The following is a 20,670-nucleotide window of genomic DNA, read 5'->3' as shown; positions in this document are numbered from 1 at the left end:
CGAACTTTTGTCTAGGGTAGTGGGTTATAAATTTTGATTTTCGGGAGTATTAGGGACTTGTTATCAGCAGTAAACTAGTTATTGTTGTTTTGACGCGTTGGACGATTTTCCAAGATGATCCGTCGTTTTACTTATTTGAATTTTTTGTTTAACTAGGATTGTTGGACACTGGAATGTTCCTTTCTCTTTATGGATCTTCTAGCCATTGAGGCAGACAGATTTTCTCTTAGGGATTGCTTGAAGTATGGAATCTCCTCGTTGTCTTTACAATATGATGCTTTATGTTTTCTTTTCGGCAAGAATTGAACTGGGAGTTTGATAACATTACCTGAAAATAATTGTTGAAATTCAGGGTCATTATATCAATGATCTCTATATTGTCTTATCTCCTATACGTGTGCATGTGATTTTTAGTTCTTTGCAAATATCTTATTAATCGCTTGATTGCTTAACAGTGTTGTATAATTGGATTGCTCATATATCTACCCAACATTCCTACTAAAAAAGCTATATCAAGTCGTGTGGAAATTTGAACATATATAAGACTCCCTGCCGACGATGAATAAGGAGTCTTTTACATCTCATTCCTTTTTTTTTTTTTGCAAAGGTAAATAAAATATATTAAAACAAGAAAAGCATAAGGAGGATCTCACAGCTCGAGATCAAGGCAACAAAACAAAAGGTAAAGGGAACAATCAAAATCACGAAAATAAGTCCCAAGCAGAGACAAGCATGGGCTCAGAGCTCCTACAACAACTCCCTGGCCAAGTAGTGCCACGAAAATACACCTCAGCTTTAATGACCCTAAGGAGCACAGACGACGAGCGACCCGGACCACCATGAATACGAAGGTTCCGCTCCCTCCAAAGGAGAGAGACAGTCGAAGTCCAAGCTAACCGCCAAACATGCCGCCGCACAGACGACCCAGCACTAACATCACACATCCAAGAAAGCTCTGAAGACCAATATGAAACCTGATGAGACGAACCGGCCCACGAAATCATACCAGCCCAAACCGCTCTACTATAAGGGCAATCAAAAAACAGATGATCCCTAGACTCCAAACAAGCACAAAAAACACAAGTAGCAGGCACCAACGCATTCCACTGGCGAAGACGATCACGCGTAGATAGGCGATCACGAATTGCCAACCAAGAAATAAACGAATGTTTAGGGATATTCCCACCAAACCATAACAAGGAAAAATAAGGAACTAGCGGACGACGAGGACGAAGAAGCCCCCAAGCACTAGAGACCGAAAAAAGGCCAGACACCGCAGGAGTCCAGACAAGACGATCCTCCTGACCAACCACGGCTTGCACCGACATCACCTCCAGGAGAAGATCAATAAGATCCATCGAAACACGAGGCCACCGCCAGGAACCTTCAGGGAGCAAAAAGTCAGCAACCTTAGCCATAGAAGAGCTAGCAGCATCATAAATGACTCTATCCCCACACCTCGGGTGAATCGGACCCCCCGGCAACCAAGAATCGTGCCACACAAAACAAAGCCGACCATCCCCAAGAACAGTACGCACCAGAGGGCGGAGTGAATCCCAGACACCCAGAATATTCCGCCAACACCAGAAAAACCGAGGCGAAGGACGGACAGTCCAAATACAAGAACCCTGCAAAGCATAAGCCTCCACCCAAGCGACCCACAACGACCCAGCACGCGTGAGAAGAAGCCAGTGCAACTTCATAATAGCAGCACAATTCCACGAAGCCAAGTGGCGAACACCTAGCCCCCCCCCTAAGAGGAAGACAGACCTCAGACCAAGCCACCTTCGCCCCAGAGGACCCACCCTCACAACCCTTCCACAAAAACGAGCGAATAATACGCTCCACCTCATGCACCACCCGGGCCGGAAGAACAAAAACACTGGCCCAGTAAACCTGAAAACTCTGAAGCACCGAGCGAATGAGCTGCAAACAACCAGCAAAAGAAAGCACACGAGCCGACCAACTCCGAATACGAGCACTAATCTTCTCCAACAAAAGCTTACAATCTCCAAAAGACAACCGACGAGAAAGGAGCGAAACGCCAAGATACCGCATCGGGAGAGTTGCCACCGAAAACCCCAAGAAAGAAGCCAACCCCTGCACCTCCTCAAGAGGAAGACCGGCCCCAAAAAAAGACCTGTTACGAGTATTAGCAACAAGACCCGACAACGCCTCAAACTCCACCAAAGAATCCCGAATAAAGGAAAGAGAACCAACATCCCCATGCGGACAAATCATTAAGTCGTCAGCAAAACACAGGTGAGTCAAACCAATCCGATCACACTTCGGATGATATCGAAACACCACCGGCGGGCGATTAAGCATACGCGACAACACTTCCATGGCCATAACAAAAAGATAAGGGGAAAGAGGATCCCCTTCACGGAGCCCACAACGACCAGGAAAATAACCCTCAAGCGAACCATTCAGAGAAATGGAGAACATCGGAGACGTCACACAAGCTCGGATCCAATTAACAAAGCGAGCCGGGGTCCCAATGGCCAGTAACAGACCAAACAGGAAATCCCAATGCACCGAATCATACGCCTTTTGAAGATCCACCTTAAGCACACAACGAGGGATACCCTTATTAAGATGATACCCCCCAACAAGCTCCTGACAAAGCAAAATATTGTCCACAATACGACGACCGGGCACAAAAGCAGACTGATTCTGACTAATAAACCTGGGAAGCCAGACTTTCAACCGGTTAGCTAAAAGCTTCGTGATGCACTTATACAACACATTACAGCAGGAAATAGGGCGAAAATCCCCTAACCTCGAAGGATTGGGAATCATAGGGATCAAAGTAAGCGACGTAGCATTCACCCCAGAAGGCAAAAAGGAAGTATCAAAGAAATGCAACACCGCCTTACAAAAGTCATCGCCCACAACACTCCAAGCCGCCTTAAAGAAGCCCACGGAGAACCCATCCGGACCAGGAGCCTTACCACTAGCCATCGAAAACAACACCTCCCGCACCTCCAGAGAAGTAACAGGACGACACAAGTCCACCCCACACTCAGGAGGCCACACAAAATCCACAATAGCAGCCAGACGAGCAGTAAGATCACGATAACCTACACATTCCGAGCCCAACAACCGACGATAAAAACTAACCGTCAATCGAGCAAGCTCAGCACGATCAGTAACAACCCGACCTGCATCATTCGTCAAGGAGACAAGATCATTACGAACAATTCGGCCTCGAACACTACGGTGGAAAAAAGCAGAGTTCTGGTCGCCCAAAGAAAGCCACCGGACCCTGGACTTCTGACGCAACAAAGCCTCCTCCATCACAGCCCAATCCCAGAAATCACGAGAGGCGACCCGCTCCTCCTCCTGAGCACCTATCGAAGAAGGGTCACGCAAAAGTAAAGCCTAAGCAGCAAGCATACGAGCACGCGCCTCCTGCAAACCCTTTTGAATAGTACCAATATGATGGCCGAAACGACGCAACACAGGCTTCAAAGCACGAAGATTCATACCAAAACTCACAAGAGGAGAAACTTGAGAATGAACCTTCCACGTGTCCCGAACAACTGACAAGAACAGGGGATCCGCAGCCCAATGGTCAAAGAACCGAAAAGACGGGCGACACCTAGGCACCTCAGCACCAACTAGAAAAACAAGAGGGCAATGATCAGAGACACCCCACTCACGAACCTGAACCTCAAAAACAAGCATGGAACCAAACCAAGCGGAATTGACCAAAACACGGTCAAGGCGCTTGAGAATAAGACCAGCCCCCAAATGCTTATTTGTCCAAGTAAACCAAGACCCAGACACACGAGGCTCCACCAAATCGGCCCGTAACAAAACATCATCAAAACCCTCCATATCTGACAAAACAGGACGACCACCCAGCACCTCAGACGAATGCCGAATAGCATTAAAATCACCCATCACCACACTAGGACCAGACCAAGTCGAACATATGGACACAAGAGAGTCCCACAACAGAGCCTGCTTAGAGGTGAAATTAGAAGCATAAACACAAAGAACCTGCACCGAAAGCTGAGAAACTCGATCAAAAACAACACCATACACAAACTGATCAGAAATAGTAATCGGGGAAAAAACATAACGTCCCGGGCGCCACAACACCCAAATCCTACCAACACAAGAAGAAGAATAACTGCTGACGCACTGCCAATGCACCTGGAAGGGGCAAAAGATAGAGGCAAAATTACGATGCAAAACATGAGTCTCCAAAAGATAACAAAACTCAGCACGAACACTACTCAGAAACGAGCGGACCTCGCGGCCCCTTGCGGCGGCATTAAAACCCCGCACATTCCACGAGCACCAACTAGTCATGGGCTACAGGAGGGGAAGAAGAACCCGCCCTGGAAACAGGGGACAAGCGACGACGACGAGAGACAACCGTAGTGAAACCCTCCTGATCATCACCAGAGAAAAAACCATCCCCAAAAAGCGGCGAAAACACCCCCTCACCACTATCCCGACACGAAGGGCCAAGAAAAAGAACAGCCTTACCACTATCCCGACCCGAAGAACCAGAGTCATTGCCAGTCGTAGCAGTCTCAGTAGGTAACGACAAAGCCTCAAAACGGTTACCATAAACACCCCGCTCCACTGGATGAGCAGGAGCCACAGTAGCAAGGGCCCGACCAGGCCCAGACACCACAACTGGGGAAACAGAAGCTGAAGGGGCTGACACAGGCGGGACCGGACCCCGAGGCGCCTTAGGAACCCAGACCTGCTCAACGGAACAAGTCGAATCAGAATGGCCAAAGATACAGTATTTCGAACACCGCCGTGGCTTCCAGGCATATGCAACAGCAACGGTAAACAAGACATCACGAACCTTCACCTTAACTGACGAAGGAAAAGATGAAGCAGCCCGCATCTCAACACAAATACGGGCAAAAGACAGACGGCTACGATCCTCAGTAGCCTTATCAAGACAGAGAGGCACACCCAACACACTAGCAATAACACTAAGCCCCCGGGGAGTCCACAGCTCAAGCGGAATATTAGACAATTTAACCCAGACTGGAACAGAAGCAAAAGAAAAAGACTGAGGAACAATACCAGGAGTCCAAGAACGGAGGAAGAGCGGCTTCCCCCCAATGTGCCACGGCCCATGGGACAGAACCCAATCACAGGAAGAAGCATGCAGGAACTGGAACACAATGAGCCCGTCATCCAGATAAGTAATAACCGGCTCCTCCACACTTGCCCAAATCCGAGCCACCAGACGGGAAACTACAGCATAAGGAGGTCGAGAGTCAAGAAACTGACCCACCAAAGAATTAGCCCACAACTTCTCCCCCTCCCCAACAATATCATCAGAGGGAACCGCAACGAGCTCCCTATCCATCACCACTGGAGGAAAACACTCAAGGCGAGTCGCCACCCCAGAAGATGAGCCAAAAAGGCCACACCAAGAATCTGGGCCGCAAGGAGGCAAACCACTCGAAGAACCGGCCCCAAAAGCCCCCGAACATGTCTCAACCGACATCGAAACAGGCCCCAAATCATGAACCTGAGAGGAAACCGAATGAAACAAAGAAGGACCGGGGGAAACCGGCGCCAAAAAAGCCGGAACCGGCCCCGAAGAGCCCGAACCAGCCTGAACCTGCAGGGAACCATGCTGAACCGGCGCCAAACCTGCTGAACTAGCCGGAACCGGGGGAGAACCGGGCAAAACCGGCGCTGAACCAGCCAAAGCCACCGAAACCGGCCCCAGAACCGCAGAACCATCCAAAACCGGCGGAGAGCCGGGCAAAACCGTCATGGAACCAGCCGAACCAGGCAAAACCGAGGGAGAATCGGGCAAAACCGGCGCAGAACCAGCCAAAACCGGAGGAGAGCCGGGCAAAACCGGCGCGGAACCGGCCAAACCAGGCGGAAACGGCACCGGACTGGCGGAACCAATCGAACCAACCTGAACCGGTGCAGAACCAATCGAACCAACCTAAACCAGCACGGAACCAATCGAACCAACCTGAACCGGTGCAGAAAAAACCGAACCAGGCTGAACCGCAACCGAACCGGACTGCACCAAACCGAACCAACAATATCAGACCGGCCCAGATGCTGGTTTTATTGTGAGTGGAGTGCTACATCGGTCATGGCCTAGAAATTAGGTAGTAGGACTCTGGTGAGAGTTTGGTCCTTAATGAAGCGAATGAGTTATGTTGTATTCTGATTACTATGAAATTTTAGAGTGTTGGATGCGTTTAGGGATATATGTCGGCTACGTCTCTTTTGTAAATTATCTGCACTGTGGTGTGTAAAGCCTGCCGAGGGTTGAGAGAAGGGTGTCCTCGTGATGTGGGATGGCCATGTCTGGATGATAGTGACATAGGTTTTACGTATAACGCATGTTCCATTGTTGAGAGATAATTTCTGCATGGGTCATGGCTGAAAAGCATGTAGGTCTCTAGTGAGAGTTCTAGGATGTAAAAAAGTAAATGGAGATCTAATAGTGCCAAAAAGGCTGGCACGCCACTAGTTGAGTATCGAGGCTCCAGGTGCAAAGGTCGAGGATCGATATCCCAACTTGGTAAAGATGAGTGTCGAGGCTTTGGGTGCAAAGGGTCGGGGGTCGGCACGGTGATTCTAATTTGTTGAATTAGTATTGGGTCTTAATGTGGTGGCGGTCAAGGACCAATACGTTGAGTAGTTATCGATACCTTGGGGATAAATGTCAAGGGTCGATGCACAGTTCAAGGCCTTGGGGATAAATGGCAAGGTCGAACGAAGCCTCTATAAATGAGTGTCGGGCTTTGGGGATAAATGGCAAGGGCCGATGCGATTCGAGGAATTAGACTTGGAGGACTAACATTGTGTGATTGGTTAGGACTTGCTTTGAGGCCAAGGATCAATACGTTGAGTAGTAGCTGAGGCATTGGGGATAAATGTCAAGGTCCAACACCGAGCACCGTAGAAAAGTGTCGATGCCTTAGCTACGCGAGGTCAGGGGTCGGTACCACTCGAAGGAGTAAGCCTTGGAGGAATCAAGAAAGAGAACTAGTGTGTTAATATGTAAGGATGAGTTTGACATGTACAGTACATGTTTAGTTAAACATTTGCATAAACTGCTTCTTGTGATATGTTTCTATTCATTCAAAGCTCGAGAATTATGATAAGCATGATATGTTGATTCTTTGATAAGCATGACACGTTGTTTCTTTGATAAGCATGCTGTTTGTGCGTGATGCTTCAGATAAGGGCTGCTTACTGAGTACTGTGGTTGTACTCATCCCTTTTTTTCCCCTCCAGTTTGCAGGTATCGAGCTGGCTCTTATGATGGTGATGGCGAGGAGGAGACTTGATTAGAGAGACCATTTAACTCTGAGTCGTTAAGTTTCAAGTTGAATAGGATAGCTATAGTTGTTTGTTTTTGGCTTAAGTCTATTCTTAGATTAATAAAATGTTTTATGATGTCCCATATTTAGGGGATGTCCTAGGATTGATAGCTCGTTTTCTTGAGAACCGTAATTTTGTTTAGCTACTTGACTTGTGGTGATGTAATACGTTGAGGATATTTATCAGTATAATGCATTTGTTCAAGTTGAACTTGAGTTATCTTTTGCTTCGCTGTTTTTGTGAAAGTTAGATTCGTGTAGTGGATGGTTTATGATTAGTGAAGTTTTCATTGAGAAGTTTTATAAGGTTAGTTTGTTATTAAATTATTAACTGTGAAGGATTTGAGTTTCGTTAGAACGTTAATGGTGTTTGGGCTGTTTAGTGCAAGTTTTTGTAAGTGTTATTAATCAGAGTAGCGCAGTGGAAGCATGGTGAGAGTTGGTCATAGTTTATACGTCTAGTGGTTTAAATTCTCTAGTACGAGTGGGTCGTTTTAGGTGGCTTTTAGTAATGGTCCCCGTTGGGATGTTAAAAATCCTGGGACGTTACATAAAGGCCCCCAAACTGTCATATATTCCTTCCTTATCCAGGAAAAAATCGAGGCACGCTTATCAGCCTCCTAATTAAGGACGACCTAAGTAAAGAGTTTCATGTGCCTGCATGGGAGTCCAGTACTCTATGAAGGTCACCACTACTCATCCTTGATTCTAAACTAATGGTAAAAGTCGGGTATGAGGCTTGTGTACATGTGTGTCAAAATAAAAATAAAACGAACATAGAAAATAATACGAAAAAAAAAAATAAATGTTACCCACATAAAAGATAAAAGTCCCTAGTAGAGTTGTCAAACTGTCGCTATGGGTTTGTGACGTGGAGTGGCTGACTTTCTTCCCTAGAGAAGAAAAATAGAATCGCCACCACTCTTTATTTATAAGGTGTGATTGGCCACCCAAATACATAGATAAGTTGGTCTACATGAAAAAATATCTGGGTTCGAGGGTCTTTTGTGTATGGGAAGGTATTAGCATCCCACAATACTCGTTCAATTAACGATAATTTATTTTTCATATTATTTTTAAGAAAACGGCCTTCAAAAAAAACAATTTTACTCTTTTTTTTAAATGTCCCATGTTTTATTGATCATTATTCATACGGTAAATTATAAACAATAATTACGAGTGACGTAAAGTCATTAATAAATTTTTGTTTATTTGAATGTAATTCAGCCTCCTAAAATAAATTCATCACCTCGAGAGTATTAAAGAATCGACGTTTCAAATCCCTCGAGTTTAGTTATATGTTCTTTTTATGAAAAAATATTAATGACAAAGATTTGATTTGTTATTTTTTAGAAATATCCTAAATGCTTTTAAAATTCTTGAAGTTTTTAGGAGGAAATGCCTTTATGAAAAATATTTTATGAATTAATTTTTTTTTCCACAACTAAAAGAACCTTATAAAATAAGGTTTACAAGAACAAAAAACATATACTTTTATTTGCTTAAAATGACAAAGCCCTTTTTTTAAAAAAATGTGGAAAAACAATTATTTCTTCGGAAGACATGGAAATAAACATATTGATTAAAATTACACGTTTTCTTTATGAAACATATTAAAAAAATCAAATCTCGGCCTCCCAAGATATTGATCTTTACCATTAAGAATCCAATAACATCGTCCTCCCGACATTTCAAGATTGCATCATTAGGAAGTATCCAAGTATCGATCCTCAAGGACTTCTAAACAATTTCCAAACTCAAAAGTTTTAATGAATAGTGAACGTTGAAATGAGTGATTCTTATAAAATGGGAAGTGGTCACAAATAATGGTTTTGGATTTGAGATTTGGTCTTATAATGGTAAAACCTAGCCCGAATTACTTCAAGTTAGCCAACAAAGAATCAAGGATAAGCTAAGGACGATATGCATTTTACTTTAGGAACTTCGTCTACGCTTTTCACTTGACTTATGTCTAAGCAAGTTCAAAGTCCTAAGGCATTCCCTAATATGTCTATTATGAGAGATATCTTAGTTTTAGGATGGAAATAGTCCCAACCTCGGGTTAAGGTCCTATGTCTAGGCTACTTAACCGGAACCCTTATGTCTAAGGCGCTCCTCTCCTCGGTTTAACCACTCAAAGATGCAAATAAGCAACCTTTTCAGTATTGACTTGTTAAGACTTACAGTGGCCTTGTCTAAATCCCAATTTTTTGGGAAAACATGTTGAGCAATGAATGGAAAGCAAAAACACTACTTCTTAGCAACCCTTATTAGAAATAAAAGGCTAACTATCCATAACCGGGCTAGAGACGGGAATTTAGAAAGACATATTGAAGAAAATACAGCAAGTAAAATGGTTGAAATTGGAATGCATGTGTGAAAAACAAAAGTTAACTAACGGAGAGTTTTGCTCGGGATTGAGAGCTTCGCCCTTCTCTTTCAAGCAAGGGGGAGTGTCACGTGCTCTTTCCTCCAAAAACACAATTCTCTTAACTAAAATAAAGTAAAGAAAAAGGAAAGATAAGCAAAGTGCTGGATTTTTATATATTTGAATAGGTAGAAAATAACTAAATACAAACGGAAACAAAACAAAGCTCAATAAAGGAATGTAAAGTGCTCGGGATTTAAAAACCAAAAGCAATTAATGAAAGCAACTCAAAAGTACTTAGAAAGCAACAAAGAAACACTAAAAATGATCAAGAGAAGGAAGCAAGGCTTGATGAGTTTGGTGGAGAAGCTGCTGGAATTTATAGCTGTGCAGAATTGGTTAGGTAGGTCCTAAAACGATGGTGAATCACCCATTTCCAACTCCTTTGACTGACTAAATCGTGCTCAAACTAATAGTGGAACACTTCTTCTACATGTATGCATCGGTTGGAACCACCAAAACGAATTGGATGACGCGTTTCATTAAGGGCAAAGTTGGAAGAAAAACAGGTTTCTGCAACCTTCCCAGGCGCCTGGCGCCTCCCATGTACATATTTCCGTCTTTTTGCTTCTTTTGATTAATTTGCACTCCCAAATGGTCCTAAAATGTCATAAATACAATATAAGCCAATGACAAACCATCATATATGAATTTTGCATGAATTGGAACTCAAACGACCAAGAAAAAGTCGAAACAAAGTTAAAACATAGTAAAAACAGCATCTAAAACCTTCTTTTTACGCATGTAAACAAGCGTAATCACACCCCCAAACTTAACTTTTTGCTTGTCCTCAAGCAAAACTTAGCAACTTTAATCAGCTTTCTAACACATGGACAAGGTAAAGCAAAAGCAACCGAGATGTTCAATCATAAATTGTCTCAGGAAAAAGATGTCAAAGCCTACCATTCTATTGCCTTTGTAAGCTTAGTCACTATAAACCAAGTTTGAAATGATAAAAACTTTCTCTTTCAAAATCCTTTTTCCTTTCAAAAACAGAAAACGTTTTCAAATACCCCTAAGGAATCTGCACACTCCCTTTTTACATTGAGACTTTTACATCTGAAAGACCGGCTACTAGCCCCTGAGGTTTCCACACACTAACATCGGTTTCAAGCACAGCTATTCGTAGAAAGACTTTAAACTAACAGCTAGGTCATAAGACGACGACAATGAGAAACACGAAGTCACTTATCACCATCCTTACTGCTATTTTCAAAATCAACACCCAACCTAAAACTAAATGGGTGTCTACAGTAGGACTCGGAAATGATAAGGACATTTTCTTTAACTCTCATTGTTTTTACCACTCTTTTCTTTCTAACACAAGTATTTTCCCCACTCTTATTTTCTCTCAACAAGACTCTTTTTACTCTTTTGCAACTTTTTTTTTTCATTTTTTTTAAGCAAAGTGCTTTTCAACACTTTCTTTCTTTCCAACTGACTCTTTTTCAAAAGAAAATAGCATGATTTTTCAAATATAAATAACATTTTATCTTTCTGAAACAATGACTGACACAACAACTGTCCCCCCCAAACTTAAGAGAGACAGTGTCCTCACTGGGAAAAGACTTTTGCATATGATGAAAAAGGCTTAACAGTAAAAAGGACAAGGACTTCCTATATAGGGGCAAAGAAAAAGTTTAAAGTCTGTAAAGATCAAAAAGACATAAAAGTAAATGAGTTTATCACATAAACGAAGGAAATAGCTCAAAGCTTAGTCAGGCATAGAACAGAAAACTCAACAATCTCTTAGAATCATCATTGACATGAAATCACATGCACAACACAGATGCCTCAAAGTAGGCATGTGAAAAGCTAAACTAAGGTTAAGTGAGGGCATACTTTAAGTGATCAGAAGATAAACGATACTAATTTATACATGCGTCAACTGAGCTCGAAACATAATCAATACAAAAAACATGCATAGTAAGGCTAGAATATGAAAACAACGTCATTAACCAAAAGAATAAAACACAAAAAATAGCAAAGAAGGAACCTCCCCTTCATGAAGTTGGAGGTTGTGGACTAGGATCAGTGTCGGTACTGGAAGATGGATGACCAAGGATAGCAGCTAGCGCTGGAGGCCATGAAGGTAAAACCGCAAAATCCAATGAAGCCCTCAAGTTGTAGATATGTTGTACGACTTCTCGAACCTGATCTCGCAGCTGTTGGTTCTCCTCTCGGAGACTACGGATCTCCGATGTAGGAGACGTCCCAGTACCTTCCCTTCTTTGTAGCGCATGGGCGATAATTCTTCGAATATTCTTCTCTTCCACAACTGGGGCATCTTTCTTAATTTGATCCTCAGAGAGCTGTACACCTTGTCGCAAGCATAAAGAAGTGACCAAGCGTGGGTGATAAAGCTTACCACGTGTCCGGTGGGCACACTCATGGATACTGGTATTGATCAATTCTCCATAATTCACATCTATGCCTTTTAGCATGGCATAAACCAGCAGGGCCCTATCCTGAGTGACATGCTCATCATGCTTCGTTGGCAGAATTCTGTTTTTGACTATATATAACCATCCTGCAGCAGCTAGTGAAACATCCTCGGGTTTTAGTCGTACCGTGCCATGAGTAGTCAAATCCCAAGTGGCAGAGGGCTTCCCAACACATTCTAGAGCCTCATCAAGCTGTTCTAGAGTCGGAGTCACTAACATCTTATTGCCCACAGCATCTCTGATATTCTTAATGTTGAATGTGTAGTTGATCTGAGTGGCATCAAACCATATTTCCTTCCCACGCACTATGGCTATATGTGACTGAGGATGGATAGCAGCGTAGAAATCTCTGACTAACTCCAAAGCCTCACATTGTATGGGCTGAATGAGTGGTCTCCATTCTTTATCTCTAGCGGTATCCCTCCAATCATCAGGCACATCTCCCAGAGTGAGGCCGAATCCCAATTCTGTCATAATCTTACGGGATTTCATTAATGAAGTTCGAGTGGCTAAATTCGCCGCGTTCCATGTCGTCTCGACCTCCTCGCCCTCAGACAAGTCTAGTTCGATTGGATCAACTAGCCCAGGTGCCACTACCTTCTTCTTAGCTTCAGCTGCTTTAGCTTTCGCAGCTCTCGTTTTAGGTTCATTCATGGGCACTGTCGGCTTCTTAGCCTGAACTGCACGACGTTTTGAACTCTTTTTCTCCCGCCTCTTGTATTGGAACATTTCCCTTATCGTCTGCGTGTCCTCAGGATCTTCTTCGCTGGTAGGTTCTTGAGTACTATTCTCCCCAACCTTGGATCTACCTGTATCACACCCAAGCGGGTTAACTGCATTAGAAGGAATAGTGTGAGCATCCCTTACCTCTGGTAGAGTGACCATCGGTGTGACATACTCATCCGTTGCCAACAGAGTAGATCCAGTTGCCCCAGTAGGCAACTCTTGGTGACTACAAAATGCTCTGTCTGTAGGTGTATCCAGTGGGGAAAGTTCCTGAGTATCTGTCCTTACCACTTCGTTCTCGGTATCCTCCGTTTCCGGCATATTTGAACAATTGCCTCGGGACACCAATAGAAAATCATCATTACCATCTCCCGGTGTGATAATCAACGGAGATGAATAAAACTGCTCCTCATCCCTGTTCTCCATAGATGAATCCTTAGGCATCAGACGCCTACTACTCCCATCTTCCGCAATTTCTGGGTCCGTCATCACCTCCTTGCTCTTCCTCTTTTGCCCTATCGAAACCCCGGGCTCTAGCCTCTGGCTATGGCTCTTCTCTTGCTCTCCTCCATGCTCAACTCCTGTATCCATTGGCATATTGGTTGGGATTGGCATCCTAGGAGGCTCTAAGGGTTTTAGTTGTCCCATGTTGAAGGTACTCAATATGTTAGGGTTCAATTGGGGTGCTTGAGGTCCTCTTTCTAGGAATGGAAGTTGAGATGGTGGGGGAACCCTAGGTGAAATCATCCTATAATTGTGTGGAGGTACCCAATGACCCATTCCATAATAAGGTGGAAGGCTAGGAAATAGAGTAGATGAGTTGGGCATTCCATAAGGATGAACACTAGCTGGAATTTGCATTTGGGACAAGGGAAAATGATAGGAAGGAACCGAGTTAAACATAAACGGTTGGTACATACCCGGATTGATCATTGGAGGAAGTTGCTGAGGATTTTCAGCCCTAAACTCACTGTTTTGAGGTATATTAAGGGTGGGTAGCGGCTGAAAATTTACATAACCATGTGGAGCCATCATAGGAGGTTGTGTAGGAGCTTGGGAAGGAGAAGTAGGGAGTGAAGTGTCTTGAGAAGAAGAAGCCATAGAAAGAAATAAAGGCTGGAAATTTCTACTTCTTCTTGGTGGCTGAAAATTGAAAACAATGGTGGTGAAGGAGTGGGTTTTCCGAAAAACAAAGGGAAGGAAGAGAGTTGTGTGGGTTTGTGTGGAGTTGTAAAGCATAGGCAATGGGTCTATTTAAAGCTTTCCCCAAACTAAATCCTAAATGGAAAGGGATTGAGATTTAAGTTCAACTAGGTTTCCTAAACCTAAAAGGAAAAAATAAGTTTGAATTCCAAATAGGATTAGGGAAACAAAATTTGAAGTATTTTTTAGTTTAAGGAGAGATTTGAAACTTCAATCACAAATGATTAATGTTTGACCCAAAATAAAACCCATAAAATTCGAAAATGAAACCCAAACCACGAAGGAAAAAGATTTTTCGAAATGCTGGAAAAAAACAGGGCAGGCGCCAGGCGCCTGCGTAATTTTTTTTTTTTTATTATTATTTTCATTTTCAACGTTTTCAAAAACATTCTCTTAATGAGCAAAACTTTTTATGATTAAACAAAAAAAAATGTAAGATACAAAAACTTCCTTCCTTTTTGAAAACGTTGTAACTTCTTGAAGTTACCAGATCAAAATTTAATTTCTTAGTAGCCTAAAATGCTTTATATTCTAGCTCAAGAGGCAAATGACATGCTTTTCCAAAGACTAGCCTATAGGGGGACATGTCGAGGGGAGTCTTAAATGCTGTCCAATATGCCCAAAGTGAATCATCAAGCTTCATAGACCAATCCCTACGGTTAAGATTTACAGTTTTTTCTAAAATGTTTTTTATCTCCCTATTAGATATTTCGGCTAACCCATTCGACTGAGGATGATATGCTGTTGCAACCCTATGACGCACATTGTATTTAGCCAGCAACTTTTGCATAGACCTATTCACAAAATGAGCCCCCCCATCGCTTATCAGACAACGCGGGGTTCCATAACGCGTAAAAATGTGCTTTTGCATAAAACGAATGACAACTTTAGAATCATTGGTAGCAGTTGCAATGGCTTCTATCCATTTCGAAACATAATCTACTGCTAACAATATATAAAGCTTACCATTGGAAGATGGAAATGGACCCATAAAATCTATACCCCACACATCAAATATTTCAATCTCCAGGATCGAGGTTTGAGGCATTTCGTGGCATTTAGATATATTACCTGTCCGTTGGCATTTGTCACAAACCTGGGCAAACTTATGTGCATCTTTGAACAGAGTGGGCCAAAAGAACCCACTTTGCAAAACTTTGGCTGCGGTTTTGTGTCCTGCAAAATGTCCTCCATATAGAGACATATGACAAGCGTCTAATATCGCCTCGTGCTCTTCTTCTGCTACACACCTGCATAAGATATTGTCAGGTCCTAGCTTATATAAAAAAGGTTCATCCCAACGATAAAATCGAACTTCATTTAGAAATTTCATTACCTGTTGCTTGTTAAACTCATAAGGAACTATTTGACTTACTAAATAATTTGCTATATCGGCATACCACGGAACTGAGTCAACTCGCAAGAGTTGCTCGTCAATAAACTGTTCACGTATAACAGTTCCATGATCACAGAGCGGGGATTCCAATCTAGACAGGTGATCAGCAACTTGGTTTTCAGTACCCTTTCTGTCCCTAACTTCAATATCAAACTCTTGAAGTAACAAAATCCACCGTATCAAACGTGGTTTCACATCTTTTTTAGCAAATAAATATTTTAAAGCAGAATGGTCAGTAAAAACAATGACTTTTGTGCCTATCAAGTAAGACCTAAACTTATCAAAGGCAAACACAACTGCTAACAGTTCCTTTTCAGTAGTAGTGTAATTGAGTTGTGCACCGGTCAGAGTCTTACTAGCATAATACACAGGATGCAAGATCTTGTTTTTACGTTGTCCTAACATAGCTCCTCTTGCATAATCACTAGCATCACACATGAGCTCGAAAGGTAAATCCCAATTAGGTTCGATAATTATAGGGGCTGAACTTAAAGCAACTTTCAACATTTCAAATGATTTTAAACAGTCATCATAAAAAACAAATGGTCCATCATGTTCTAACAATTGACACAAGGGTTTAGAAATTTTAGCAAAGTCTTTTATAAAGCGGCGGTAAAATCCCCCATGCCCTAAAAAACTTCTAATCCCTTTAACATTCGTGGGAGGAGGTAGCTTTGAAATGATGTCTATCTTAGCGTGGTCTACCTCTATTCCTTGCTTGGAAATTTTGCGACCCAAAACAATACCCTCTTGTACCATGAAATGACACTTCTCCCAATTTAGGACTAGGTTTGTTTGTTCACATCTCTCCAATACTCTCTCCAAATTAACTAAACATGCGTCAAAAGAATTTCCAAAAACAGAAAAGTCATCCATAAAAACTTCTAGAATATTTTCTACCATGTCAGAGAAGATGGCCATCATACACCTCTGAAAAGTCGCAGGTGCATTGCATAATCCAAAGGGCATTCGCCTGAAAGCGAACGTACCATACGGACACGTAAATGTTGTCTTCTCCTGGTCTTCTGGAGCAATAGTAATTTGATTATAACCCGAATATCCATATAAGAAACAATAGATATCCTTACCTGCCAGACGGTCGAGCATCTAGTTAATAAACGGTAGAGGAAAATGGTCTTTCTTCGTTACCTTGTTGAGTTTGCTATAGTCAATGCAAACTCTCCACCCACTCACAGTTCGGGTTGAGATGAGCTCATTCTCTTTGTTGGCCACCACGGTTATACCCCCTTTCTTTGGTACACACTGTACTTGGCTTACCCAGCTGCTGTCGGATATTGGGTATATAACACCGGCGTCAAGCCATTTAAGAATTTCTTTCCTTACAACTTCTTTCATCTTCGGGTTCAACCGCCTTTGACTCTCAATAGAGTTCTTAGCATCTTCTTCCAATAAGATTTTGTGCATGCAAAAGGCCGGGCTTATCCCTCGGATATCTGCTATCGTCCATCCAATGGCCTTTTTGTGCTTCTCCAAAATCTGCAATAAAGAATATTCATTAGTAGGTGATAAATTGGAAGCTATAATAACTGGTAAAGTGTCGTTATCCCCTAGATACGCATATTTCAAATGCGACGGGAATGGCTTCTACTCCAAAGTGGGTGGTTCCACTATGGACGGAAGTAACGACTTGCATTCTTCTTTTTGTATTTTTTCAACAGGATTAATCACATCTTCCGGTCCTTCTGCTATCTTATCAAGCTCTTCTTCAATCTCTGTAACTAACAAGTCATAAAACTCATCAAACATAACAGGATTCAAGCTAGTTATAGCAGAGCATTCTTCAAAGTCTCCTTGTAATTTCATGGCGTCTAGAATGTTACATTTAACTTCTTCATTATTTACCCTCATTGTAATTTCTCCCTTCCTCACATTAAAAACTGTATCCCCAGTGGCTAGAAATGGTCTTCCTAAAATAATGGGAACGTCTAAGTCTGCCTCGCAATCTAGAATGATAAAGTCCGCAGGGAAAATGAATTTGTCCACCTGGACTAAAACATCTTCTATCTTTCCCTCAGGTCTTATGATAGATCTATCTGCTAGTTGGAGGGTAACCGTAGTAGGTCTAGCTTCTCCTATGCCTAAAGATTTGAAAACTGATAATGGCATAAGATTAATGCTAGCGCCTAGATCACATAATGTCCTACCTAAGTTTTTCCCTCCTATGGAACATGGAATGGTAAAACTGCTAGGATCGTTACACTTCATGGGTAGCGGGCTGCCTACAGCTTCACTACTACATTTTGTCATGGATACCAGTTCATGCTCTCCTATCTTTTTCTTCCTAGAAACTATATCTTTCAAAAACTTAGCACAATTTGGCATCTGTTCTAGAGCATCTACTGATGGTATATTTATATGCAATTGTTTTAAAATATCTAAAAATTTTCTAAACTGGGAATCATTATTTTTCTTAACTAATCTTTGTGGAAACGGGGGAGTAGGGGTAAAAGAAGGTTGTACCTGTGGAGGAACACTCGGGGTGTCCTCATTACCTTTTCTAATATTTTGTCTTTCTGGTGTTGTTGCATTTTCTGGTATCTTTACAGTTGGTTCAGTGGACGGAATATGTACATCTGTTGTTGGCATTGTTGGTCCATCATATGCCAGTCCACTCCTAAGGGTGACAGCTTTGCACTGTTCTTTCCCTTCTCGTTTTGGTAATTCAGTATGGCCTGGAAAAGAACCTTGTGGTCTATTCTTCAATTCATTGGCGAGCTGTCCCATTTGGGTCTCGAAATTCCTCATTGATGCCGCTTGGGATTGTATCACTGCGTCGGTTCGGGCCATGTACTCCTTCATCATATTCTCAAGATTTGAATTGTTATTTTGAACTAGTGGAGCCTGTGTTCTCTGATTGTACTGTTGTTGCGGTGGCGGGATGTATTGCTGTGTAGGTGGAACATAGGGCTGCTTGTTCTGCTGGCTCTACCCTTGATTAAGACCGCTCGAACCTCCTTGACCTCCCCATGAGAAATTAGGGTGGTGCCTCCAACCTGGGTTGTAGGTGTTCGAATATGGGTTAAAGTTCCTATTGTTCCCATGTCCTACATAAAAAACGGAAGCAGGGTTATGTGGACAATTATCATAAATATGGTTTTCACTGCAAAATGAACAAATGAGATCGTTGACTTCGCAAACAGGGGCAGGAGTGCAATAATCCGACTGCACAGGTTGTATCGGCGTGGCTAATGGATTTTTTATTCCCAATGCCATCTCTTTCAGCCTCTGGTTCATTGTAACCATCTCTTTTTGCATCGAGGTCGCAATGTCCAGAGCCAAAACTCGAGCTGGATCTTGCTTCTTTGGTGCTGCCCTAGATCTTTGCGAACACCATAGTTCGTTGTGTGAAGCTAAGTCATTTAGGATGTCGACTATCTCGTTGAATGTCTTCTTTGTAAAGGCTCCGTTGGCAGCATTGTTTATATGTTTGTTTCTGATTCCGATTCTAGACAATTTTTAGTAAACAATATCAAATAAATTCAGAATTGGATTCTAAAAAATTTATGGTAAACATCAAAAGCAAATGATTTGATTCCCATTGATTTAATTTTAATTGATTTTCATTCCAATTAAACAGGACCCTAAATCTCTCTCACCCATCTTCTTCGGAGGTTTTAAGAGTTGAAATCACGGTTGGCTCAAGCTAAAGTAAGGAAATTGCCTAAGGCCCCCAAATCTAAATACCTCATATTTATCATATAACATAGGCAACTTTGTATTCGACATATTCTATATCTCAAAAGGTAAGAGACACGTGCAAGTGTACATTGTCACAAGTAATACTACAAGGAAATTATTCCAAGGTCAAATCCTCAGGGACTTTTTGCTTTCAAAGCGTTTTTGATAAAATGAAATGGTTCAAATTGTAATTGAGTTTTATGGATAAAAATTACTGATAAAGTGCGATTTGGTTTTTTAATTGTCAATAAAGGAATAAAACACAATCCCTTATGCTTTTTGCCTTAGTTTTGAGAGAAAACAACACACTAGAGGAAAAAGCATCAAACGCTACTTGACACTTTATGGAAATCTAAGTTCTACTCTTTCACGAACCGTTTTCGGTTGTTGTAGATCCTAGGGTAACCTACTATCATATTTCTATGTGTAGTTATAATTTTAGAATATAATTATTAACTCAATTGCTTTTATGAATTAGAGGACCTGTGTCGAGGACCATGGTTTATGTGCTTACACTACAAGAAATAATTTTTTTCCCAGCGCTTCAAAACGTCGGGAAAAGTCTTCAAAACATCGGGAAATTTTTTTCCTGACCAATTTTTTACATCGGCAAAAGAGTCGGGAGATATGATAGAACCATGGTGACTCCCGACGCTTACGACAAACATCAAGAAAATTGACTTTTCTCGATGGAGTAAAAAAGTCGGGAAAAGTTGACTTTTCCCGACGGAGTACAAAATGTCGGGAAAAGTTGACTTTTTCCCTACTTTTTTTAAAACATGTTGGTAAACTTTTTTATTTTTTTTCGTGCTAATTGGAATTGCATGCCTATTTTAGCAACCGATTTGTTTATGATATTTCAATTCACATTATCAAAATATCAATCAATGTGATTTTATATTAAATAAAATAATCTTCTAACAAATTAAGAGAGTTTGAACTGTACGTTACAAAAGTTGAGGATGTAATAATAAAATTTGACATAAGAACAAAAGTTGCACCTGTATGCAAATACTTCATTTCTACAAAAGTTGCACCTATTCACAAAATTTGCACATGCAAAAACTCCATTTCTACAAAAGTTGCACCTATCCAAAAAAGTTTCACCTACCTAATCTTTTAACACATGAGGCCTTGTGGAATAGTAATTTCCAAAAGTACCTGAAAAAACAAAACAAAACCATTATGAATGTTTAGTAATTCGAAATAGGTAAATAATGAAAAGTAAAATTTGTTACTATCATAGGTCTTTAATACAATACAAAGAATTTTAAAAGAGATATCAAACAAAAGAATTTCTCTCTTTTCATAATAGGAAACAAACAATGAGAAGTCAAAACATTTATCAACAGCTCCAACATATTGATCAATTTGTGCAATTCCTTAAAACTAAACTCAATCTATTCAATACTACCATTATCATTGACAAGA

General features: G+C 41.6%; 1 protein-coding gene across 1 annotated transcript in view; it reads right to left on the bottom strand.

Annotated features, from left to right (window-relative positions):
- Positions 1 to 701: 701 nt before the first annotated feature.
- LOC148209656 (uncharacterized) overlaps positions 702 to 20,670 on the bottom strand; it is a 28,261-nt gene continuing 8,292 nt past the window's right edge. Inside the window, exons 3-7 of the mRNA XM_088126939.1 lie at positions 5,978 to 6,028; positions 4,391 to 5,917; positions 3,438 to 4,164; positions 1,771 to 3,353; positions 702 to 1,697 (exon numbers count right to left, since the gene is read on the bottom strand). Coding sequence (XP_087983065.1) covers positions 702 to 1,697; positions 1,771 to 3,353; positions 3,438 to 4,164; positions 4,391 to 5,917; positions 5,978 to 6,028 — 4,884 coding nt within the window. The remainder of the gene's footprint in view (positions 1,698 to 1,770; positions 3,354 to 3,437; positions 4,165 to 4,390; positions 5,918 to 5,977; positions 6,029 to 20,670) is intronic.

Source organism: Momordica charantia, assembly GCF_013281855.1.
Source record: "Momordica charantia cultivar OHB3-1 chromosome 8 unlocalized genomic scaffold, Mcharantia_2.0 BLBB01000008.1, whole genome shotgun sequence".
NCBI lineage: Eukaryota > Viridiplantae > Streptophyta > Magnoliopsida > Cucurbitales > Cucurbitaceae > Momordica > Momordica charantia.
This window is presented reverse-complemented; position numbering and strand designations above follow the sequence as displayed.